Source organism: Gobio gobio, assembly GCF_949357685.1.
Source record: "Gobio gobio genome assembly, chromosome: 21".
Taxonomy (NCBI): Eukaryota; Metazoa; Chordata; class Actinopteri; order Cypriniformes; family Gobionidae; genus Gobio; species Gobio gobio.
Window position 1 is genome coordinate 3,475,081 of NC_137117.1, and position 27,575 is coordinate 3,502,655.

Consider the following 27,575-nt stretch of genomic DNA (forward strand, 5'->3'; position numbering starts at 1 on the left):
ATATTTTGTCAACAAAATACAATTATTAACTTTTTAAAATAAAATAATGGCATTTTTTAATCATTAAAATATAAGCATTTTTGAGTTTGACTACAAACACATCGCTAAATACAGCTATACAGCATAGTTAAAAACATAATAATAATAATTAATAATTTCTGAACATTAACTTTCAGTCATTATTCACCCTTTTCTCATGGTTTCTCAAAAGAATTCATAAAAGTATAGAATATAATGGCGTATTTCTAATAGGGGCTCATTGTAACGCAGTGTTAACACACACACCATCTGCACAACTGGGAATTAAACCACGGCTCGTGTCTTCTGCTGTTAGATCAGCATTAAAGAACCATCTCAACTGTTAAACAACAGATATAAGATTAAAATAATATCGGATTTGTCTTATTTTAAATAAACACAAAAACAGATGAAAACTAAACTTAAGTAAGAAATGTACTTTTGCTATGCTTAAAGACAGTAATATGGTTCAGTGATATCTTCCAGAGATTTTTTAATTTTGGCACTATTTTTTCTCTAAATAATGTTGATATGGCAACTAGTAAATACAGTAAGTTTCGTCATTCTGGCATGTGTGGAAAGGGTTAAAACATGCGTGTTACAACTAACCCTGCGTTAGGTTGTGCCCCGCGCTCCCCTAGTTAAGGTGATTGAGTGCTGTATTTTAGTGTTTTACTTCTTTGTGTATATATATTTTAATAAAGACCCTGTTATTCTAAGTCCTTCATATAGCCCGTGAGGTTTTTTTTGTTTGTTTTTTCGGGTGGGTTGAGGTGTTGGTAGGGAAGTGCCCTTTTTTTTTGGTTCAGAGCAACTGCCCCTCAAAATTCCTGTGCACGTCCCTGCACTTTAGATTGGTTCAGAAACATAGATTGTACTGCATTAAATATGATATTTAAAGAGTGAACAGCTTCCAGAGAGTTGATATTGTCTTTCTGTGTGTCAGTGATGTGGAGAAGCTTGCGACGGTTACACTGATGGAGAAGTTTGTTCCCACCGTCTCCGCCTCTCAGAAGCTCCTGGCATCGATGGACTGCCGTCAGCTCACTCAGGTGCACGCATTCACTGATATTGAGCTCAAACCAAAGTCAAAAACACTGTCATTGTGAAGCTTCTAATGCTCTCGCTTCTCCTGAAGAATATGCACTAGATTGAAGTCGGACTGTCACGATTCCTCGATTAAATTTGAGTACTTGATTAAAAAGAAATTCTTGTAATTGAGAAAAAAGTCAGAATTGAGAGATATAAACTCATAATTGCGGAAAAAGTCAGAATTTCGAGATCTAAATTCGTAATGGAGAAAAAGTCAGATTTGCAAGATATAAATTTGTAATTGTGAAAGAAAGTCAGAATTGTGAGATATAAACTCTTAATTGCGCAAAAAGTCAGAATTGCGAGATATAAACTCATAATTACGCAAAAAGTCAGAATTGTGAGATATAAACTCGTAATTGCGTAAAAAGTCACAATTGCGAGATATAAACTCATAATTGTGCAAAAAGTCAGAATTGCGAGATATAAACTCGTAATTGTGCAAAAAGTCAGAATTGCGAGATATAAACTCGTAATTGTGCAAAAAGTCAGAATTGCGAGATATAAACTCATAATTGTGCAAAAAGTCAGAATTGCGAGATATAAACTCGTAATTGTGCAAAAAGTCAGAATTGCGAGATATAAACTCGTAATTGTGCAAAAAGTCAGAATTGCGAGATATAAACTCATAATTGCGGAAAAAGTCTCGATTGCAATTTACCCGTGTCGAGTAACTGTCAAAGCACCGGAAGTGGCTCATTCCACACACGAGAATCCATGAACCGCATTATTAGACCGTTTTCTGAAGATGCACAATGTATTAAAACCATTTAAAAAACATCACGATTTCTAAATAAACGTCTAAACCCTCGCTCTGAGTTTGCATGTTTTGATGTCCACGTTCTTATTCGAGAAATTACAGTGGCTGTAGCGTTTCTATTTTAAAGAAGTTGGCAAATATTAAAGATTAAGTGAACATTTGAATGAAATTAAACCAGGATTTGATCGGCTGTAAAGTGCCGTTTGCTCGCTCTGCAGACATTTGTTATCACACATAATATACACACGATGATTGTTTATGTTATGTTATGTATATTATATTATGCATTTTAGCATGTTTCTATAAACTATAATATGATAACTTGATAATTGAACCAAATATTACTGCCTCATTGTTATTGTATATGTACTTTAATTCATTTTAAAGGCTTAGGTCTATTTTTATCATCACAAAAAAAATTTAATTACCAAAATATTGTTAGTGACAGCCCTAAATTGAAGAGTCATCTGCTCTAAATAATAATTCAGTATTTTCATTCACAACTGATGTAAGTCAATAATAAAGATCCTCTGATTTATTCATATCCGTTGTGTTGTTTATGTTTATGTGAGCAGATATTCATCATAATAATTATGTGTTTAGATTATAATCAATATCAGTTCTAGAATTGAACACTTGTCTTTATTCAGATGCTGCAGTTTTTACAATATAAACCAAAAACCTCAACATTTCACAAGACAATCAATATTAACAGCTGGAGAGAAAAGAGAGAAAATGACTTCAGAGATTTCCTTACAAAATAACAATAGAAACACTCTGGAAAGTTTTAAGGGCCTGAATATACAGTTCATCCTGCACTTGTACAAATTTTGGTTTTCTTTCACATATTCTAATCCAGTAAAGGTGAGATGATCAGTGGGTTTGAGTTTTTACCTTTATCATTATCACATGGGCTGAAATATGGATAGAGTTTCTCAGTGAAAGTCTGACCAGTGAAAGAGTAGAGATGAGATCTGGACTCCACATCATAAAAAGAGACCAGACCCTCCTCATAATCCACAAACACACCCACCTTCTCGGGTTTCACTCTCAGAGATAAAGAGACAAATGGATCATCAAAAATAAAATATTCATTCTCATACCACAGAATCAGAGCCCAGAATCCATCCTCAGGAGTCAGTGTGATCTCCTCCCCCTTCCTGTTAATGGATTCTCTGGCCACTCCTAAAGTCCACGTCTTTCCCTTCACCTGCACCTCATAGTAAAATCTCCCTGAACTGAATCCCTGCTTTGCCAGAACACAAGGAAACTCATCAAATCTCTTTGGGTTTTCTGGGACGTTCCGCCTAATGTCTCCATGACTGACTTGTTTTCCATCATCAGACAGGATGAGATATGGATTCGCTGTATCAGGATCCAGAGTCACATTCACTGAGAGAGATCAGACATTATCAATCAACTTCAGAACACACATGTTCAGATGTACAGTATATATTCAGGGGTGCACATAACTCGTTTGGTCTGGTTCTCAAGGGGAGAAGCTGATTGGTGCTCACACTTATCCTACACGCTGACATCATCACTTTCCTCCTGACTGCTCTCCTCACCGTCTTCTTTTCTCTTCAACATGGCAGATGATATTACGGTTAATTTATTTTTGGTCAAATTAAATGTTAGCACTCAAAAAGCATGTCTAATTAATTGAAATATTGAAACTAACAATTTAGTAAAAATGTAGGGCCCTATGAAATATGTTTTTTTTCCCCTCAAATTCTGCTTCATTTTGACCAAATTATGTTTTTAATATTTCTGGATGGTTGAATTCAATTTTAATAATCAAAAAGCATGTCTAATTTATTAAAACATAAATTTCAATTTATCCACAAATTCTGTATGTATTTTCTTGTAATCAAATGAAGATTTGTCTTTTAATTGATCTTTTAATCATGTGAAATTAAACAATCTGTTCTGCACAATGAGCTTTACTGTTCAAATTAAAACATGGAAGAAACATTGTGATTATTCCTTAAAAAAAATATTATTAATAAGAATTTATTATTATTAGTGTTAGTATTATTATTACATTGAGACGTATTTAAATTCAACCAAATTTATTTTGACTCATTGCGGTGACGTTTCTGTTTCTGTGTGTTTATGTGACTGTAGTTTCTCTCAAATGAAACTGTGAAATGCTCATGAAGTGACTCTCAGAGCGGCTCTGGAGATGAAGTTCATGTGTTCATGTCCTCATATAGTGAGGCTGAAAACACCACGAGTGTGTGTGTGTGTGTGTGTGTGTGTGTGTGTGTGTGTGTGTGTGTGTGTGTGTGTGTGTGTGTGTGTGTGTGTGTGTGTGTGTGTGTGTGTGTGTGTGTGTGTGTGGTAATTGAAAACTGTGCCATTCATTCACACAGAGATACGCAGACAGAGGCGGGTAGAGAATCCAAACACTGTACTCAAGTAAAAGTACCAGTACTTATAGAAATATAAAGTAAAAGTAAATCTGAATAGTTACTTGAGTAAGAGTGAAAAAGTATCTAATAAGAAAATCTACTTGAGTAGCTAGTTACTAGTTACTTCATATCAGCCTATATAACATCAATACAATAACATGTTAATATTTAGATATATATTGAATGTAAATTGTTATTATCATAATTAGATATCCAAATCCTTCTCCAGTAAGTAAACATGTGCAAAAGCGCTTCCCTCCATGTTTTCTGCTGAGCATTGCACACATGCATTAACGCTTCACGTTATTTGTACCACGCATGCACACCAGTTATGGGCAACCCTGTATATAATACAGATTATGAACAGAAGTATTGTGAGTGTATTGTGTCAGTCACACTGTACCTGCAAACGTCTGAGCCCACGTCAACCCTGTGAACACAGATGACAATATAATGATGAATTATTAATAGGAATAATTTCAGGTTAACAGTGAGTTTCTCTCTATTGGCAGCATCAGTGGTGTGTAAATGTTGTTTGTTCATCCGTTTGTAAGACAGAATGCAGAATGTGTTTAACATAAATGCTCTTACAATGAAGGTCTATGAGACAATCAGACCAGAGGGGTTAAAAGCAGAAATGGCAAATTTGTATATATATATATATAAGCTGTAATAATAATAATTTAGTGTAAAAATATATATATATATATATTAGGGCTGTCCAAAATAAAAGTTTGTGTTTACATAATATATGTGTGTGTACTCTGTTAATTATTATTTATATATAAATACACACACAAGCATGTATATATTTAAGAATAAATATTATTTTTATATATAAAACATTTATATTTATATATATTATAGATTATATAAATGTATATACAGTATATACATGCAAATATTTCTTAAATATATACATGAATGTGTGTGTATTTATATATAAATAATAATTAACAGAGTACACACACATATATTATGTAAACACAAACTTTTATTGGATGCGAATAATCGCGATTAATCTTTTGACAGCCCTAATATATATGGTTTTTTTTGGGGTTTTTTTGCTGTTAAAAGGCACAATATATAAGTTTATCCGCCAGAGGGCTCCTTTTCAAACCAACAACAAAGGAGAAGCTTGATGACGCTATGAAGGAGAGTGGAACAATGGGAGATGTGTGGAATTCACGAATCATGTTCTCGGATGAGGTAATTAATTAGTAGTTTTTGTATTAACTGTATGTTTGATCACACTTTATTATCCCGTTTACGTGCGTCGTGCCGCCGACGTCACACTGGATTTTTTTTTTTTATTTAGTGAGTGACACTCAACAACTCAAATATAAAAGCTAAACATGCCACATACCTTTGGAAAGCCGAGATTCTTGTGAATCGAATGGTGTAAACCATTTCAAGATGCAGTGAACACAGCAGGCACAATCAGTGTCTTTGTCAGACCACCAAACTACGTTGACCGCCAACAAATTTTTATGAATTCAAATTAAAAGTGTCCTTGTCATCCAAACATCATCTGTATCCATGAAAAAACGCTGTAATTCCACTCTTTAGGGTCCAGGCAATCCAAATTCAGTGAAATATTTAGTCCATAACACATTTATATAGCAATAAACAGCCACAGAATGTAGTAGTGCCATTTCCAAAAAGCGGAGAGTGCTATCCAGTCTTCTGTCAGCACTAGATGTGATGTGAAATACTTCACGAGTAAAGGTAAACAATGAAGTTCGGCGAATCTAAAATGGCCGCTTGACCTCTGCACTTATGACTGACAGCTCATTTCAACCAATTGGGGCAAGCTGTGAGGGCTTTGGAGACTCAGAGAGCCAGTCAGGCTGGAGTATCCAAGCTAAAGCCCGGCCACCTTCACTCTCTTTGATTGACAGTGTTTCAATCCAATTGCATCAGAGATTGCAAATGACTGACTCTTCTTATAGCCAATGAACTTCTAAAAAGATTAACACTGTGTTTTAGTGGGAGGGTTGACCTTTGTTCTTATTTTGGCTGCGCGTCATCACTGCGCGCGCTGAGGCTGGTCTTGCGCAAGAGCGCATGGACAGAGGATACCCAGGGGTTTTCCGTGTTAGATGCTAAATATAACGCAGAAATGCACGGTTCTCACTCGAATAGGCAATTGAGCAATGCTATCGGAGTGAGTGATCACTTGGAGGAGGAAATTTCTAAAGAAGCAGAGCTGCCAACTCTCACGCTTTCGCTGTGTGACACACGGTTTTGCCTGTTTTCACACGCACTCACGCCACACATCCAATTTCTCACGCAAAAAAAAAAAGTCAGATCTTGGGCCGAGACTCGTTCGTCCTTTTCAAACTCCCTGACGGTATGGCGCTGATGAGCGCCACTGAACCCTATGCGCTGCTGTCCATATACAAGTAGATGCCTAGCGAGTGTTTCTATGGGCTGCTTTCGAACTGTCAAAGCCATTCGTGAACGCGCTTTGTGAACATTCAATTGTTGCCTGTGCGTCTGCAACCGTAGTTATACGCATGCTGCATGTATGAATATCTATATCTGCAATAGACTGAAGCAGAGGATTTTATAGGATTTAGTTTATCATTAATGGTAGATAATTCTGCATATGCTAAAATCTTAACATTATTTTAACATCGTTAATATTATATAATCAGAGAAGTTAATTGGAAATAAATCATAAACCATAAACCAATCAGCCATCAAAATTAATTATTTATAAAATTAGTAATAAATTAGCTTAATAAACATCAATATAGACTATTTATTCAAACCAAGTTTTAAGTAGGCCCTATGCCTAATCATTTTTGGTATTATTTGAAAGCTTAAATTCTCAAAAATCATCCTGTTTTGTAAAAAACATCACATAACTGAATTTAAAAAAATTTTAAGAACAGGGAAAATTATACACTAGGAGTCAAAATGATAAATTATACATTTATTTAAAATATGATTTTATATAATATTCTAGATACATTATTATTCTACATTATTTGAATGCACGTAGCTTATCAATCCAACAGTTAACAAACATTTAAGTTTGCGGGCGTTTAAGTTTAAGGGGCGGCAGTGGCTCAGTGGTTCATGTAGGTTGTCTACAAACCGGAAGGTTGGTGGTTCGATCCCCGGTTCCACCTGACCAAGTGTCGAGGTGTCCATGAGCAAGACCCCTAACCCCAGCTGCTCCCGACGAGCTGGATGGCGCCTTGCATGGCAGACACCGCCGTCGGTGTGTGAATGGGTGAATGTGAGGCAAATGTAAAGCGCTTTGGATGGCCGTAGGTCTGTTAAAAGCGCTATATAAATGCAGTCCATTTACCATTTACCATAACAAACATTTACAACACTGTGTGTAGCCTATGTGTAAACTGTGTAAAAATAGGGTTTTTTCTTTTGCATTCGTCTGAATTCGGCAGCAGACTCCCTGAATGAAAAAGCAGAAATATGTCGGTTTCTCTTCTTTAACTACTCTTAAACTTTGTTTAATTTAAGCACTTTCTAAGACCAATGTTTGTTTTCACATAGTTGCCAGTCCTTGAATACTGTGTCTGAAATTCAAGAACCGTGAACCATGTGTTTTTGTGTAGATCCAAACATTATAATTGCTAAACTAGCACAATACATGAAGCTAATACCATTCTAATCAAAATATCAAAAAAATATCAAAAAATATCTAATCAACCTAATCAACCTTAAACACTGGTCTATTAATAAGTCATTAGGCACAACAATAGTTTTCTGGTTGAATGTTTAGCTCAAGTGTAGAAGGCTCTACAACAGTGGTCACCAACCTTTTCAAGCCAAAGATCCCTGACCTCAGCCTTGATTAAAGGAAAGATCTACCTATAGATTTTTCATGGCCGATTCAGAGTTTTTTTTTATTTCCGAGACCATCTGTCGTTTTTTTTTTCTTTTTCTTTATTTAAGCAAATTTATTTGTTGTTTATTAGCTCTATAACAGGCCAAACTGACCTTAAAAAAAATTGCGATTTGAAATGTGAGGCAACCACTGCATTTTAATTACGATCCAAACAAAGATACACATATGTGGCATGAGCAGTTGTTTTTTATTTAAATGATTGCATAATTTCAAGACTTAGAGTAAATACAGAATGCTCTGACTTTAGCTTTGTGAAATTGTAACATAAGACACACCTGCACAAAACAAAAACAGATGGACTGAATAAAAATGCTAATTCACTCTCTGACAGTAGGAGGTGCTTATGGAAAACAAGCGTTTATTTGGGTACCGCTGTAAAATGCCATAGAAACTATTCTGAAGACAGTCAGTTTTGTTCAGGGATACATTCATGTAACCCCCCCTCCCCAATTCAATATCTATATTTTTCTTCCTATAGTTCAAGCTTCCCAAAGAGTGATCTTGCTGGGCCTATTAGGCTGGTCCACTTCATGTGTTTTTACAGATCAGATATTTATCTGATTTATAACCATTCCATTTACACTTGGCCACATAAATGTGTCTCCACAAAACGGATATAAATCTAATCTTCAATTCCCACGCTATATGCCTGTTCATCATGTATATGAGTTCACATCACCAACATTTTATTGATCAACAGTTAATTCAAGGACCGCGAAATGAGAGAGAGAGTGGCATAAGAACTGATCAGTTAGTTTCTTTACCTTTAATGATGATGATGATTGTGTATTGAGCGTCTGCAACTTTTACTTTAATTTGCGTCAGTTTGCTGAAGAGATATTCAGCTGATCGTCTGCGGCGATGCGTGCTGCAGTAGCGCTGTCCTATCTAACTATAACATCGGTCGATTTGTGCTGTGCGAATTTTGATGTTGCAGAGAATACATTTTGGGAGCATATGTAGCTATTTCGTGCCTTGATAATGTGTTTGTAACGCTCGTACACAGAGAGGCCGGATAGCTGGCCTGAATGGTTGTAGCCAAGTGTAAGCAAAACTCACGTATCTGATATTTCACAGGGGTTTATTATCAGCATTGTCGATCCCACGCACACAAGGGGCAGTTTGCAAAACACTCCACTAACAACAGCGTTACTGAACAGAAAACAAACAGTGCAAAGAGCAACAGAAATACACGCATACATGCGATGTTCATAGCTCGCGCTCCATCCACGAACTGCCCACTCATCAGCGAGTGAGTGAGTGCATGCGTTCTGCCTTAAAGGAGCAGTACCTAATTCTACTTGTTACATGTTGTTAATTATTTTTCGGTTATTTATTGGGAGCTACCGGGACAGTGATAAAGATCGACCAGTCGATCGCGATCGACGGGTTGGCGACCACTGCTCTACAATGATGCCGAACATGAATCAGAATAAGTTCAGGTGTTGCACATCTTTAGCAGACCACCCCAAAATCCACTAGAATGCAGGAAATCACATCTACTTAATCCAAAATTTCCTGGGGGTGGACCTTCAGCTATGTCTGCTTCACAGAATGTAACCAATATTGTCCATCTCCAGTAGGCTGCCCATATCAACGGCTTTGGGCCTCCCCACAAACCACCAGAATGCAGGGTAGACATGGGTACAACATCAAATTAATTCCAATTCTCTGATATCTGAGCCACCAACTTGTGTGGCTGCGTGTGCGGCATAATTTTGATCTCCCCTGACAAAATCTCAAAAAAGTTGGCAGGTATGAGAAGAGGGAAGTTTTGAGCCATATTGACTCGTCAGAAGAGGATGCATTGCCCGAGGTGGACTTCCAAACCAACAAGGTAGTGTTTTATTATATTATAACTGCATGTTTTATTGTATTGTACTGCGTTTGGTGTGTTCTTCTCGGCTAACCTCTGCCGTGTTTGTTTGGATACAGCGTGTGTGTCGAACGCCAGCGTGTGTGTCGAGCGCGCGCGCGCGTGTGTGTGTGTGTTTGTTTGTTTGTGTGCTTTCGTGCGTGCATGTCTGCGTGTTAGTGTTTTATTATATTATAACTGCATGTTTTATTGTATTGTACTGTGTTTGGTGTGTTCTTTTCGGCTAACCTCTGCCGTTTTTGTTTGGATAATCCTGTTACAGCAGGCGTGTGTGTGTGTGTGTGTGTGTGTGTTTTTGTTTGTTTGTGTGCTTGCGTGCGTGCATGTCTGCGTGTTAGTGTTTTTTAAATGTATTTATTTATTCTTTGTTTTTTTTATGTCACAGGTTATCATCTTTGAGACCGTGAGAGCATTTTAGACACGGAGGGGAGCACGCCTGCAGAGATGCCACATTCCCACAGAGGCAGAAGAGGAAAGAGAGACATGTAAAGTGTGCTAATAGTTTGATATTATATATTCTTATTATATATGAGTGTGAGTTGTAATATTAAAGAGCTTTATAAATACTATAACACTTGTTTTGTCTTTATTTGCACAAAGTTTAGTTTCATGAATTGCAAAAACACTATAATGTTCATGTCTCAGCAATTATTCACAAAATTATTTTAAATCTGGATAAGGAATAGAACAGCTCTAAGTGTAACCTTTCATTAGAGCCCAAAAGTATGTCTGTACATAAAAGCATTCAAGAATAGCAGCATTGTATGTGTCAATGGTTACAAAGGGTCATTTGGAGTCTCCAAGTGGCTTTTTTTGGAAAGCGCCTAGACATGAACTTAGATAAGCATGTGCAAAACACTAATTTTCTAAAGGTATAGTTATCAAATAAGAAATTGGACTTGGTAAGGCTTCATGCTGTGATCCCATTGTGTTTTCCAGCTAATAGCTCCCAGCTACAGTCATATGCAGGCATCTTTTTACAACATTTTTTTTAGCGGAATTACATATTTTCTTTTTTCAGTGTTTTAAAAGTTCTATTACTCAATACCAGTATGACTTGCAGTGATTCTGACTGTTTAGGAACAAACCTTAGATTGTCACCTTATATACTCCAATATACTCCATATGGTTCAAGAACAGCATGCAATTTACTTTGGGTATGTTTTTTTTAGGCGTTTTTGGGAAATTTTGCAGGAATGATAAGAGGTTAAGTCACCGTAATTAATTAGCTGAGTGGAACGTGAAATGTAATGCTACACTATATTGCTAAAAGTATTTGGACACCCCTCCAAATCAGTGAGTTCAGGTGTTCAATCACTTCATGGCCACAGGTGTATAAATCAAGCACTAGGCCTGCAGACGCTTCTACACACATTTGTGAAGGAATGGGTCGCTCTCAGGAGCTCAGAGTGAACTCAAGCGTGGTACTGTGATCGGTTGCCACCAGTGCAATAACTACTCATGCTGAGGGTCTCAGTGCGCAGAAGTCGTCAACTTTCTGAAGAGTCAATAGCTACTGACCTCCAAACTTCTGTGGCCTTCAGATGAGCTCAAGAACAGTGTGTAGAGCTTCATGGAATGGGTTTCCATGGTCGAGCAGCTCATCCAAGCCTTACATCACCAAGTGCAATGCAAAGCGTGGGATGCAGTGGGGTAAAGCGCGCCGCCACTGGACTCTAGAGCAGAGGAGACGTGTTCTCTGGAGTGACCAATCACGCTTCTCTGTCTGGCAAGTGTAAATTTTGGTGGAGGGGGGATTGTGGTGTATGGATGTTTTTCAGGGGTTGGGACAGTGAAAGGAACTCTTAATGCTTCACCAAGACATTTTGGACAATTTCATGCTCCCACCTTTGTGGGAACAGTTTGGGGACGGCCCCTTCCTGTCCCAACATGACTGACCAGTGCACAATGCGTCGCTCCATAAAGACATGGATGAGCGAGTTTGGTGTGGAGGAATTTGACTGGCCTGCACAGAGTCCTGACCTCAACCCGATAGAACAGCTTTGGGATGAATTAGAGCCGAGACTGAGAGCCAGACCTTCTTGTCCAACATCAGTGCCTGACCTCACAAATGCACTTCTAGAAGAATGGTCAACAATCCCCATAAACACACTCCTAAACCTTGTGGAAAGCCTTCCCAGAAGAGCTGAAGCTGTTAGAGCTGCAAAGGGTGGGCCAACTCCATATTAAACCCTACGGATTAAGAACGGGATGTCATTAAAGTTCACGTGCATGTAAAGGCAGGTGTGAAGTTCATGACAGAATACAGGGTGAAATAACATTTCCAGAAGGTGTAATCCACATCAGAAAAAGAACTGTTCAAAACAAACTTAAGCTCTCAAACAAGCAGACAAATTTTGGGACGCCACGATGGATATTTCTCTATTACTCAAGTTTTCTTTACATATCATTACCCTGTCAAACATGCGTTCGGTAGGCAACAAACTAGATTAACTTATGGTAAGAGCTGAACATGATTGTGAATTCAGACAGAGCAACCTCATTTGCCCAACAGAAACTTGGCTTAAAGATCATCATCATCATGATACGTATGCAACAACATGAGCGGACAGAGGCAAGCATAGCTCACTTAAATCCATTGGAGGGCTGTGTGTGTTCGTTGTAATGAAGGCTGTAATGAAGAGAATGAATCCTGTCACCAAGCAAATACTGGTGTGTTCTGACAGGTGTAAAGATGGACTGACATGCTCACTGTGAGCAAGGCTGTGTTCTCGCCCCTGTGCTTTTTCTCTTTTTACTAATGCATTTTTGATCAAGGAGAAACACTTTAGATTGTTTAAATATGCTGATGACATGGCCTTAGAGAAAACTAACCCCTCAGGTGATGCTGCCTATCTGGCTCACACAGGAAACATGGTGTTGCTCTAGCCAGTTTGCATCCAACAAAGGAATTGATTAGTCGCACAAAACTAGATATGATAATTGATCCAGTTTCACTTAATGGCCAACATGTTGAAATTGTGGAAAACTTGAAATATCTATGTATAATTCTGGGCTCCCAGGTGAGCTTCTCTGGAAATACACAGTATGTTTTCAAAAGATGATCTTCTCAGAAAACTCAACGGTATTATTCCGTATATCTCAGAACTATCTCAGTGTGTAAATCTATTGTTAAGAGTTAACCTTTCATCTCCCTGCCTGGTATGGTCACATAAATTGTAGATTTAAGAATAAACTTTCTAGAATTGTGTCAATGGCAAGTAAAATAGTTAGTAAACCCCAGAAGTCCTTAACACAACTTTTGACAGAAAGGGCAAAGAAGAAGGCGAGGAGTTTTCTGACAGATATCTCCCATCCTCTCTTCAGCCAGTTTGAGCCGCTGAAATCTGGCAGGCGCTATAGAGTTAGTTTCTCTGTAGTTGTTTTGTGTTGGTGAGCCAAAGACAAATTTCCACTCCGGTGAACAATAAAGATATTAAAAATCAAACAGAGTTTGCACAGGGATAGTTTCGTAATGTGCCTTACATGTCACTAAAGTTCACATGATACTTCTTTAACTGGTTATGACATGAGTTGAAGAGATAACTTTAAGTGATTTTATAGTGTGGTAATCACCAGAACATCACAGATGCTTAATTGTATTGTATTGGATATTAACATACCAGTTTCAGTGAGTTTTTCATTTAGCTGTTCCTTCAGAAGAGCCAGAGCTCTTTTCAGAGTGAACACGTCCACATCAGAGTCACTACTGATCTCAATCCAGTTCTTGGTGTGAGAAAGGCTGTACAGGGATGAGTACATCTACACCAGGAGAGAGAATACTATTAAATATTAATTATATTTCACCTTATTGTTGATGAGACAGATGTTCACAGACCTGTAGGAGGTGGAGATGATCGTCAGTGTGTGAGAGCTCAGTGTTTCTCCTCTTCAGCTCTGTGTTGTCCTGCTCCAGCTCAGTGTTTCTCCTCTTCAGCTCAGTGTTGTCCTGCTCCAGCTCAGTGTTTCTCCTCTTCAGCTCAGTGTTGTCCTGCTCCAGCTCAGTGTTTCTCCTCTTCAGCTCAGTGTTTCTCCTCTTCAGCTCAGTGTTGTCCTCCTCCAGCTCAGTGTTTCTCCTCTTCAGCTCAGTGTTGTCCTGCTCCAGCTCAGTGTTGTCCTCCTCCAGCTCAGTGTTTCTCCTCTTCAGCTCAGTGTTTCTCCTCTTCAGCTCAGTGTTGTCCTGCTCCAGCTCAGTGTTTCTCCTCTTCAGCTCAGTGTTGTCCTGCTCCAGCTCAGTGTTTCTCCTCTTCAGCTCAGTGTTTCTCCTCTTCAGCTCAGTGTTGTCCTCCTCCAGCTCAGTGTTTCTCCTCTTCAGCTCAGTGTTGTCCTGCTCCAGCTCAGTGTTGTCCTCCTCCAGCTCAGTGTTTCTCCTCTTCAGCTCAGTGTTTCTCCTCTTCAGCTCAGTGTTTCTCCTCTTCAGCTCAGTGTTTCTCCTCTTCAGCTCAGTGTTGTCCTCCTCCAGCTCAGTGTTGTCCTGCTCCAGCTCAGTGTTGTCCTGCTCCAGCTCAGTGTTTCTCCTCTTCAGCTCAGTGTTGTCCTGCTCCAGCTCAGTGTTTCTCCTCTTCAGCTCAGTGTTGTCCTGCTCCAGCTCTTTAAAGGCCCCCTGGAATCAAAATTTAAGTGTTTTAGCTTTTAGTATGAATATGTTAGCCTTACGGTTATGAATAAGCTGGTGTGTTCCAAAACAATGATACAATTCTAATTTAGGAGATACAACACTTCCACTTCTTCACTGAAACCTGGTTAAACAGCGGAATACCGGACACCGCTATTGAGCTAGCGGGACGCCACACACTCCGGGCGGATAGAACACTAGATGGCTCCGGGAAGAGCAGAGGGGGTGGATTGTGCATTTATATTAACAAAGCTTGGTGCACAAACTCTGCTATTGTTGGGAGTCATTGTTCAGCTAACCTGGAGTTTCTCATGGTTAAATGTAGACCGTTTTATCTACCGCGGTGAGTTCACCTCCACTATTATCACTGCGGCCTATATTCCTCCGGATGCTGATGCCAAGCTTGCTATGAAAGAACTTCACGCAGCCATCAGTAAACAACAGACTGATCACCCGGAAGCTGCGTTTATTGTTGCAGGTGACTTTAATTATTCAAACCTAAAGTCAGTGCTACCCAAGTTTCACCAGCATGTTTCCTGCCACACCAGAGGAAACAAAACCTTAGACCATGTTTACACAAACATGGCTGGCGCTTACGTTGCGACACCCCTCCCCCACCTGGGACAGTCAGACCACCTCTCTTTGTTTCTATCACCCAAATATTCACCCCTCATCAACCGTGTGAAGCCATCAGTAAAGACCATCAAGGTGTGGCCTGCGGGGGCAGATTCCACACTCCAGGAAAGGTTTCTAAACACAGACTGGAGTATGTTTGCTTCTCAAGCCACCAGTGGCGCTCACACGGACATTGACTCATTCACTTCCTCTGTATTGGATCATATCAATACCACCATCGACAGTGTTACAACCCAGAAACAGATCACCAAATACCCTAATCAGAAGCCTTGGATGAACAGGGAAGTTCGACTCCTGCTGAAGTCACGCAATACTGCCTTCAGATCAGGTGATGCACAAGCCTACAGTACGTCCAGGGCAAACCTGAAGAGGGGCATCAAAAAGGCCAAGCACTGCTACAAGCTAAAGATAGAGGGTCACTTTTCCAACTCTGACCCTCGACGCATGTGGCAGGGCATCCAGGCCATCAGTGACTACAAACCCACCCACTCCACCCCCGCAGCCACTGATGTCAACTTCCTGAACGAGCTAAATTACTTTTATGCTCGTTTTGAAAGAGACAACAGAAAAACTGCCACCAAGCTCAAACCCTCAGCTGACCACCCACCAATCACACTCTCCTCCACAGATGTCTGCAAGGCACTGAGCCGGATCAGCGCGCAAAAGGCTGCTGGACCAGACAACATCCCTGGACGTGTGCTCAGGGCATGTGCGGAGCAGCTCGCTGGGGTTTTTACAGACATTTTCAACCTGTCTCTTGCCCAAGCAGCTGTACCGACATGCTTTAAACGCACTTCCATTGTTCCAGTGCCAAAACACTCTAACCCGAGGTGCCCTAATGACTACCGCCCTGTAGCACTCACACCCATCGTTATGAAGTGCTTTGAGCGGCTGGTCCTGGAACACCTAAAAGACTCTCTACCATCCACATTGGACTCACACCAGTTTGCCTACCGCAGCAATAGGAGCACAGAGGATGCCGTTTCCATGGCACTGCACTCTGTGCTCACCCATCTGGACCATAAGAACACTTATGCACGCATGCTGTTTGTTGACTTCAGCTCAGCATTCAACACTGTCATCCCATCCAAGTTAATAGCCAAACTTGGAGACCTGGGCATCAACACTTCAATGTGTAACTGGATTTTGGACTTCCTAACTGACAGACCCCAGAATGTTCGTTCAGGATTCACCTGCTCCACATCCATCACACTCAACACTGGTGTACCACAGGGCTGTGTGCTAAGTCCGTTTCTCTACTCCCTCTTCACCGCCGACTGCAAGCCTGTGTATGGATCTAATTCCATCGTCAAGTTTGCGGACGACACTACGGTGATTGGTCTCATCAGCAACAACGATGAGACCGCCTACAGGGAGGAGATCCAGCACCTGGCCACATGGTGCGCTGATAATAACCTGCTCCTCAACACCACCAAAACGAAGGAGCTCATCGTGGACTTCAGGAAGGAGTCAAGAGGCACACACGACACCATCCACATCAATGGAATGGCTGTTGAGCGTGTCTCCAGTTTCAAGTTCCTGGGGATCCACATCTCGGCGGACATGTCGTGGACGACCAACACCTCCAGCCTGGTCAAGAAGGCTCACCAGCGCCTCTTCTTCCTGAGGACACTGAGGAAGAATCAGCTCTCCTCGGCTATCCTGGTGAACTTCTACCGCTGCGCAATAGAAAGCATCCTGACCAACTGTGTGGCAGTATGGTATGGGAGCTGCTCTGTTGCGGAGCGCAAGGCACTGCAGCGGGTGGTGAAAACTGCCCAGCGCATCACAGGGACTCCACTGCCTGCCATCGAGCACATCCAGAGGAAACGCTGTCTGCATCGAGCTCGCAGCCTCCTCAAGGACTCCTCTCACCCAGCCCACAGACTGTTTTCTCTCCTGCCCTCCGGCAGGCGTTTCAGGATCCACCGGACCAGGACCAGCAGACTAAAGAACAGTTTTTTCCCCAGAGCTGTCTCCTTACTGAACTCAAACCCCCGTTGATCCACTTCCCTCATAAACTGATAACTCTCCTACCTCACATCTTCCTTCACTTTGTTATTTGCACTACCGACTGTTTATCACAGTAACAACTGTTTACATATGCATCTTACACTGCCATATCTTAACTGGATTATGCTCATTTGCACTGCCGACTGTATTTATAGTACCAATGTTTACATTTGCATTTTGCACTGTACTTCTAACTGTAATATGCAACCACTTTCCACTGCACTTTACACTTTTTTTTTTTCCGGATAGCTCTGTCCATAATTTATTGCACTACCCTAATCCACTGCTATTCCTCATATTAGCCTAACATATTATTGTATACCTCTATCTGTAAAATTCTGTTTATAGTAATAGCCATCTGTATATTGTATTCATAGTACATATTCACCTGTAAATTCTGTTTATAGTAATAGCCATCTGTATATTTATTCACTGTACATATTCACCTGTAAATTCAGTTCTGTTTATAGTAATAACGTCTCTCTATTTATACATATTTATACATATTCAGTACATATCCATGTCCTGCACTTACGCATCCATTGTATATCCTGCACTTGCTGCTATTGCACTTCTGGTTAGACCTAAACTGCATTTCGTTGCCTTGTACTTGTACTTGTGTAATGACAATAAAGTTGAATCTAATCTAATCTAATCTAAAATGGATCATGACATCACCGCAGATTTTTATGACATCACAAGACTTCAGCTTCTCATCACATCTTCTGTCCAATCAAATGCTCTTTAGAATCTGAAGCGCCCCGCCCCCTAAATAGACCCTGAAGCTGCATCTGAAATCGGTCACTTGTTCACACATTGAATATTTTCTACATGGCGAATGGCACATAATGCACTATATAGGGGATAGGGAACAATTCAGACAGTGTAAATATGCTTTCAGTTGAGACGAATGATGTCGGGTTTCAAATTAGTTTCACGCGCAGCGCACACACACACACACACACACACACACACACACACACAGTCTGCTCCGGTCCAGAGACGAGAGCACAGAGTGGATCACATGCGTGAGGCAGCACAGCAAACAAAACATATCTGAACCACTTGACTTCTGCACAGAACGTTTTATTTAAAATAGCGATATGGGTGAGATTATGATGAGAAACGATTAGAGATTAGGAGGAAACTGGCTTTACTGAGCTGAAATGCTCTGGTCCAGGGGTGGCGAACTCCAGGGCCCGGTTGCATGAAACCTCTTAAGTGGTTGTATCCATAAAGGGGAAAAATCCCTGAGGCAAGGGATTTCTTTAAGAGCCTTGCAACAAACGTCTTAACCGTCACCCTCACCTAAGTGTTTAAACTAAGCTTTTCGAGTTTCTGGCAAAACACAGAAATGGAGAAGCAGTTGCTATAGTTACAAAATCTCACGCAATAAACAGAACACAACGGACCACTGACTTTTAAACAAGTTTGACATTTATTATACAGCTGTACTACAATATTTGAGTTATGGAGAATATTAAAGGTGGTCTGACGGATGACACAGAGCGTCCTCGAGCAGTTTGTTTCTATGAGTCCAGCTACCTGACCGGAGGATGTTCAAAATCCTGCCGCGCCACTCGCATCGTTTTCCATTAAATGACATTATGACATTGGCTGTTTTTTTTTTTTTTTTAAGGAAGGAGCTGCTTGATATGTCACTCCCTTTCTTCCTGTTTCAGAGGAAATTACATCAACACATTGAATAACTCTGAGTGTTTTAAGGCACTTCAGTGGGACTTTAATGAGATCTTCAGCCTGTTTCTCTGCTGTTTCTCTATCATCTTCAGCTGCTCAGACTGACATCTCAGAGCTCAACACTGAATGATTTCTCTTTATCTGTGTTCCCCAGCCCTCAACTGGAAAGGATGACAGGATGATCAAAACACCGAGACAAGGAGGGGAGGGAGGGTAGCCAAGCCAGTGCCAGCAGAACAGCCCGGGAATGTCAGGGTGTGCGTAGGAAAAAGGGAGGAAGACTCAAATGCAGAGGAGGGTCTTTATTAAACAAACAAAACTACAAAACAAAACCCACAAGGGGGAAATTCAAACATAATAAAACACACACCGGGATCAGGAACAAGGAACAGGGAAACCGAAGACATAGGTACGGGACACCACCAGGAACAATGACATGTGTGAGGAACAACAGGTGTGGCAAATAATCAATGATTGGATAACAATCATTGGAGTCAGACAAGGACAAGAGCACATGCTCAAAATAACAAAACCCCACATGTGATCAACGAGGCAGGACAGACATGTGACATTACCCCCTCCCTACGGAGCGGCTACCAGACGCTCCACCAGGGGACCCAGGAGAACCACAAGGACAGACCAGGGAGGGACGGGAGGGACAGACCAGGGAGGGACGGGGGAAACTAAAAGTTCAGGCGGCCCACAGCGTTTAGGCGGCCAGGGCGGCACAGGCAGAGCAGGGTGCCAGGGCGGCCTGCAGAGTTCAGGCGTCCAGACGTTCCACCACCGGAACTGGGACCACCGGAACAGGGACCACCAGAGCAGGGAACACCGGAACTGCGACCACCAGAGCAGGGACCACCGGAACTGCGACCACCAGAGCAGGGACCACCGGAACTGCGACCACCGGAGCAGGGACCACCGGAACTGCGACCACCAGAGCAGGGACCACCGGAACTGCGACCACCGGAGCAGGGACCACCGGAGCAGGGACCACCGGAACTGCGACCACCAGAGCAGGGAACACCGGAACTGCGACCACCAGAGCAGGGACCACCGGAACTGCGACCACCGGAGCAGGGACCACCGGAGCAGGGACCACCGGAACTGCGACCACCAGAGCAGGGACCACCGGAACAGGGACCACCGGAACACGATCCACCACCGGAACTGGGACCACCGGAGCAGGGACCACCAGAGCAGGGACCACCGGAACTGCGACCACCAGAGCAGGGACCACCGGAACTGCGACCACCGGAGCAGGGACCACCGGAGCAGGGACCACCGGAACTGCGACCACCAGAGCAGGGACCACCAGAGCAGGGACCACCAGAGCAGGGACCACCGGAACTGCGACCACCAGAGCAGGGACCACCAGAGCAGGGACCACCAGAGCAGGGACCACCGGAACTGCGACCACCAGAGCAGGGACCACCAGAGCAGGGACCACCGGAACTGCGACCACCAGAGCAGGGACCACCGGAACTGCGACCACTGGAGCAGGGACCACCGGAGCAGGGACCACCGGAGCAGGGTCCACCGGTACTGGGACCACCGGAACTGGGTCCATCGGAACAGGGACCACCGGAACTGGGACAACCGAAACACGATCCACCACCGGAACTGGGACCACCGGAACTGGGTCCATCGGAACAGGGACCACCGGAACTGGGACCACCGGAACACGATCCACCAACGGAACTGGGACCACCGGAATTGGGACCACCGGAACTGCGACCACCGGAGCAGGGACCACCGGAACAGGGACCACCGGAACTGGGTCCACTGGAACTTCTGCAGTCTCTTCAGCCGCCTGGCGAGCGAAATAGTCCACAGCCTCCTCAAAAGAGCTTGAATCAAAAGCTCTTGTCACCTCCCACTCGAACGGTTTGTCCAGAGCATGATTAAAAAGGTCCTTAAGAGCAGAGTCATTAAATCTCAGCCCCTTTGTCACACTGCAAAATTTCAGGGCAAACCTTCCCATCTCCATCCTTTCTTGGCGGAGTAATTGTAATACTTTGAACCGCAGATTCCTCTCGAACTGAGGACAGGTGTTCAGAGGTTCCCGATAGGAGTCCTTCCTCTGCTGAGTCTTGGGCATGGCTGGTCCGTTATGTCAGGGTGTGCGTAGGAAAAAGGGAGGAAGACTCAAATGCAGAGGAGGGTCTTTATTAAACAAACAAAACTACAAAACAAAACCCACAAGGGGGAAATTGAGGTACAAGGAACAGGGAAACCGAAGACATAGGGACACGACACCACCAGGATCAATGACAACGGACCAGCACAGGACAGAGAACACAATGAGTTTAAATAAGGGACAAACAAACAAAAGACAGGTGATGAGGAACAACAGGTGGGGCAAATAATCAATGATTGGATAACAAGAAGGGTGGAGTCATACAAGGACAAGAGCACATGTCAAAATAACAAAACCCCACATGTGATCCAACGAGACAGGACATACATGTGACAGGGAAGTCTTTAGAAGAAACCAGGGAGGGATGAAAGTGTTGGGCCTGTAGGCTCATTCAGTTCTAGAGTACTGGCAGAAGGCCAGAGGACAAGACAAGACTGACAATAGCTGGAAGAATGGATCAGGCAGGCTCTGAGGGGATGGGAGTCCTGGCTGTGGACCAGGGCAGAGCCAAAGGAACGGACCAGGGTAGCTCCTATGGGTCTGGAGTCCTGGCTGAGGGCCAGGACTGTGCAGGGAACAAGGGTGGTGCCGGCAAGGCAAGATGCTTGGGCGGCTCTGTGATGGCCTCTGTGGCTGGGAGACGGTCACCAGAGTCTGGTCCTCCAGGACCATCAGATTCAGGACCCTGGAATTTGTAAAATAGAGGAAACCTTCTTCCATGTCTTCTGCTTACGTGAGTGAGGCGATGTGGGAACAACCACCTCTGGGGAAACTGCAGCATCTTTAGCCACCTCTGGACCTCTGGGGGGTGGATGTAGTAATCACAGGTGCCTCAGGAGAAACTGCAGTGGTCACAGCTGTCACTGGAAGGGCAGGTGGCAATGAGGCAAATGCAATGAGACAGACCCGTCCTTCCTCCTCCCTCTCCCCGAAGAGAGGTCATCAGAAGTATGGGGACTTGGCAGTCAGTGGACAGAAGGTGGAGGGGCCCAAGTGGAGGCAGGCCACCTTCTTCACCACAACTATCCCAAAAAACTACCATAAGGACAAAATCCCCAGCATTCCCATCTCCCAGGCACTGACGGGCTTGTCCAGGTCGCTGTTAAAAATACATATATATAGCAATATAGCGATACATGACATGGCTTCAGAGATCAGGACACAAGGAATGCAAGACAATGGACTGAAAACACAAGGAGAATAAATTGGGGGCAAACTAGGCAGGTAACGAGGTAGAGCAGGTGGGGCAACTGACACAAACAGAGCTAATGAGAACATAAGCCAAATGTCCACACAAGACCCAACAGGAAAACAAGTGGCGATGAAAACATGAGTTGCGTGCATCACAATGAGAAAGCATGTTGTAGTACATTTACCGCGTACTACACATAACACAGTGTTGTACATGCAAACAGAAGAGTGAACTTGAAACTGCAAACTCACACGACAAGACAGCACATGGAGAATGAGCAAATGCTCGTCGCTTGTGCTCCTCACAGAAGACAAACATATGGAACATGAATAATTGTTTCATTTATATAGAGCTTTACAAATGTGTAGTGGGATAAACGGTGCCTTGAGTTTTTAATTAAACTTGTATGCATGTTACCCAATCACATACAGTGTAGTGGGTATATAAACGGGGACTTCAAGGCACTGCGCGTGTGTCAGAACTCCATTGTGCGGCATTGCCCGTGGACCGGCCTTTCCGGTTTCGCCAGGCTATGTTGTTGGGCTTCTTAGTAATATGGAGATGTGTGGCTTGAGGTCATTCGCTAAATTATGTTGTTTTGTGGGTTGTTGGCGGCTGCCTTGTTCAACATTCTCCCGCTATATTCCCGTGCCTTATTGGCCTGACGTCTGTTTGTGCACAATCGGACTTGCAACTATAGCGACACAAAGGTTTGTGTAATGGCCGCTATACACGCACATCCATTTATGTGTTAAGTAATTGTACGTTTTAATTCATTTTAGGAGAACTAGTCGGGACCCATTGTGTTCAGTACAGCCTGTGGGGCAACATTCTTCGATGCTGCTGCTTTGTCTTCATTGGTTCTTCCGGTGACTGTAAATTACTCTCCAACGTGAGCTGCTCTGTCGACGTTTGTTCCTCCGGTGACTTTGAATTACTCCAGCGCCAGTCGCTTGATCTATGTGTTTCATGTTAAACCTGCTCTGCAGCACGAGCTGGTTGGTTTATGTGTCCGGCATTACACTTGCTCTTCAGCATGTATTTGTTTTGATTTGTTGTTTTGTTATACTTGTTTTCCTTTTTTTTTTTTTTAGTTTGTTTATTAATTTTGGGTTGTCAGAGTTTTCCTTCCCTTGTTTTTGTGTAACGCTGCTGTTAGTTAGCATTTACTTTATCTGTTACGTTGATTTGGTTTATAGTTTGTATGTTTGTGAAAGTGCTGTAATTATCCACCTCCAATTCGATGTTTTGAGTTTGAACCTCATTGGAGGTGCCATTTTCTTTTCTTTTGTGTTATTATGATTTGTTATGCCTTTTCGGATCATTTAGGTTAAACAGTATTATTTATCTTGTTTATTTTGAAACTGTTTGGATTAATTTTGTCTTTTGTTGCAGGAGCTGAGGCTTCAGGGCAGGCCGCTAGTAGGCCCCTGCGTGCGGTGGTGGGATTTTGTCACAGAGAGCAGTGCGTTTTGTGTCTGACCCGACGTGTGTGTGGTGTGAGACCTGTACACAAGGTGGGAAGATATTGATATAGGAGCTTGGTGCTCACTAAACTAGCTCACCTGCCATTGGTAAGCCTCGGTCTCCTTCTCTTGGTTCCAATATCTTCCATATATGTCTCTTCTAATCTGGCCCTATAGTATTTTAATGTTTTTTTATGATCATTGCTGAATATTGTAGAAATAAACTTTTGTATTTTTGCTATCCACGTCTCAGGAAGGGGGGAATCTCCTCAACCACCACCAATGTGCAGCATCCATCTGGATGATGCGACGGCAGCCATACTGCGCCAGAATGCCCACCAGCTTATTGGTGGAGAGGAGACAGAGTGATGAAGCCAATCGGTATATGGGGATGATTAGGAGGCCATGATGATGGACAGAGGTCAATGGACAAATTTGGCCTGGATGCCGGGATTACAGCCCTACTCTTTTTCAAATGACATCCTAGGATTTTTAATGACCACAGAGAGTCAGGACCTCGGTTTATCGTTACATCCAAAGGATAGTACTTGTTACTGTATAGTGTCCCCATTAGTTAGGACACACACAGACCACAGGGTGAGCACTCCCTGCTGGTCTCACTAACACCTCTTCCAGCAGCAATCTAGTTTTTCCAGGAGGTCTCCCATGAAGGTACTGACCAGGCTCAATACGGCTTAGCTTCAGTGGGCAACCATTGGGCATCGGAATCCGAACACCATACTCTGCACACAAAACAGCTCACATGGACAGAAGCGAGTGAAGTGCACACTCACCATGACAAGACAAGAAGACACACCAAACCACCCCACAACCTTAAACCAATGCACTCACACACACACACACACACACACACAAAATCACTCACATTTATGGTATACTGTTTAGGCAAGATGATCAATGCTGCTACCAACAGGATACCCAGACCAATAATCATCCCGTTTGAAATATGGACGGTTCGAGATGAAGTAAGGAAACAGTCATTGGAGGCAAGAGTCTGCAAAAGGAGAGAGAGTCAGTTCAAGAAACACTTCTTTAAGAACAATAGCAAAGAGTTGTGGCCCAAATTACAAGACTTCTGCTGATCATCTGTGAACTTTGAAGGTAACATTGAATTCTCAAAAAGTGAAAAAATTTATGTTGGATGTTTAAAGTGTTTTGTCTTTAACTCTTTACCTTCTTCTCTCGACTCTCCTCCTCTATAGGAACAGTGTTGTGAGTCCTGTGTTCTCCTTCAGTGCAGGACAGACACACACACGTCTGATCATCTCTGCAGAACAGCTCCAGAGGTCTCTCGTGTTTCTGGCATATATAATCCTCCAGATTTTCCACAGCATTGATGAGTTTGTGTTTCTTTAGACGTGGGACTCTGAGATGAGGCTCCAGATGAGTCTCACAGTAAGAGCTTTGACACGTAAGGCAGGTCTTCACAGCTTTCTGCTTTCTTTCACCACAGGCGTCACAGAACACCTCAGGTTCTTGATTTAGCTTAAAGTGTTGCACAAGCTTTCTGAGAGTTGTATTAATCTCAAGATCAAGTCTTTTGCTGAATTTGTCTTTACAGAGTGGACAGAAGCAGGTCTTTGTGTCCGTCCAGCACTTGCTCAGGCAGGTTCTGCAGAAGTTGTGTCCACATGGAGTGGTGACTGGATCAGTGAACACTTCCAGACAGATGGAGCACTGGAGCTCCTCATTTAGTGCTGGACCACTGGAGGACGCCATGACTAAAAAGATAAGTAATGAAAATGTATCATCTACACGGCTGAAGAGAGGGATTTTGATAATTATATGCACTGAATATATTAGGCTAATTATTTTGCATGTTAAATACATGTTGGGGAGTAACTAGTGACATGTAACGCAGTTATGTAATTTAATTACAAAACAAATGTAACTGTTATCAGTTACTGAGAAAAAAAGTGTAATTAAATTTCAGTTACTTATGAAAATGTTAATGATTAAAAAAGGATCTGAATATTTGCTGTAAAACGCTAGGATATGTTGAATAATATTAGTTTGTTGCTTCGCCTGTTTTTGATGTGCGCGAGGTCTCCTGTGATTTAAAGGTTGTTTAGTAAAGCGATGCTATTCTGATGCTTTTGATTGGTTCTCTTGTTTGAATTTGCAGCAACACATCTGCCAATCACATCAATCCACATTGCCACTGAAAGCTTTAGGCTACAATCTGTCTGAGAGTTGCCACCAGGGATAAAAATGCATTCCAGTGCTGGAAATGTAAAATTAATTTCATTTCACATCATGTAGAAATCATAAAAGGGCGCAAATATAAGAGTTCAGTGCAAAATATGTTGGCCAGCTATTAAAATGCTTTCTACGTCAAAGGTTTCAATGTTGAACCTGAGGAAGCATCTCCTATGATGAATGTTAACATGAAGCGCCACCTAGTGGACAAATCTCTCGAATAGTTTGTCCTGTTTTGACTTGCAAAGTAGAGCTATTTAACTAAACAATATTAGGTCTTATATGCTATAATATTTTCCCTTCATACACACAAAGTGGTTAAAAGGCTAGTATGCAGATTTGTACTCATTTTTTGTATGAGTTAGAAGAAAAACATGAAATTAAGGTTGAATCACTGTAGTCACATGGATTATTTTAACAATGTCTTTCTGGACCTTGAAAGTGGTCATTAAATTGCTGCCTATGGAGGATCAGAGAGTCTCAGGTTTCATAAAAAAATATCTTAATTTGTGTTCTGAAGATGAACGAAGGTCTTTTTGGGTGAACTAACACTTTAACTTCTGGTCTGAGACGCTGGTCTGTCGTTTCTGATGCATCTGTGGCACTGCAGCTGATACTATTGAGTAGAACAAACTGAAGAAACTAAACAGAAACTAAATATGTGTGAGCCACAGAACAGCAAATGTAACAGGTTTTTAATTTCAATACCATCATAAGTTCTTTTATAAAAGACAACACAATTACTAAATAAACACCAAGTGTCATTTCTGTTTAATGGAGTTATGATTTTCTCTGAACTTTGTTTATTCTGTCTGCAGTTCACACACTTCCTGTTTCTGATATGTGACATGAACACAGACTTTGATTTGACAAACGTTCTTATATTGCATCATGACATTAAACTAGTGAACTTACATTCCCATCGCTTACCTGTGAGTGAATATCAGATCTGATCGTTGATTTCAGAGTTTCTGAATGTTGTTGTGAAGAAGCTTCAGGTTCATCTGTTCAGTTTCACTTTCACTGAAGTCTTCACACACCTGCAGTGATGTCATAGAGCTCCGCCCATAATCATGAATATGAAGCAGTTCCTGAAACAGTGTAAGAAACTATTAGAATATGTGTGTAGTTGTGATTAGTTCCTCAATGTTGTGTTTGCTCTGGACGGTGTGTGAGTCTCAGTGTGGACTGACTTGAGGAGAAAGCGAGACCTGAGCCCTGATCCTCCAGAGATGAAGGTGTTGTGTTTCTCCACTGCCAGTGGCGGCGCTAATGCACTATTGAGTAGTTTAAGATCGTCAGAGATCCAGAGACACACAGGACTCACTTTACTCTGTGACACTGACGCTCAGGAGAGTGTGTGTGACAGTCATGGATCCACCGATCAAACCTGCACAGAGTCTCTGGGTTCAGACTGGAGAACAGCAGATGATGAAGATGAAGAGAGAAACCACAGCTGAGGAACAACACAGCCATGATGATTTAATCCTTCAGGTGTGTTTCTTCCTTTAATGTTTTTACCTTTTCATGACATTTGTCTGCTATGTCAGTA

At 42.1% G+C, this 27,575-nt stretch overlaps 1 protein-coding gene across 1 annotated transcript; it reads right to left on the reverse strand.

Moving 5' to 3' along the window:
• Positions 1–785: 785 nt before the first annotated feature.
• Positions 786–27,070, reverse strand: LOC307117665 (uncharacterized protein). Its single transcript, XM_079802653.1, has 7 exons — positions 26,954–27,070; positions 24,998–25,545; positions 24,690–24,818; positions 13,882–14,646; positions 13,667–13,805; positions 4,688–4,714; positions 786–3,262 (listed from the first exon to the last, which is right to left on the reverse strand). Exons 2-7 carry the CDS (start codon positions 25,541–25,543, stop codon positions 2,721–2,723), a joined length of 2,148 nt encoding a protein of 715 aa, XP_079658779.1. The 5' UTR covers positions 25,544–25,545; positions 26,954–27,070; the 3' UTR covers positions 786–2,720.
• Between the last annotated feature and the right edge of the window lie 505 nt (positions 27,071–27,575).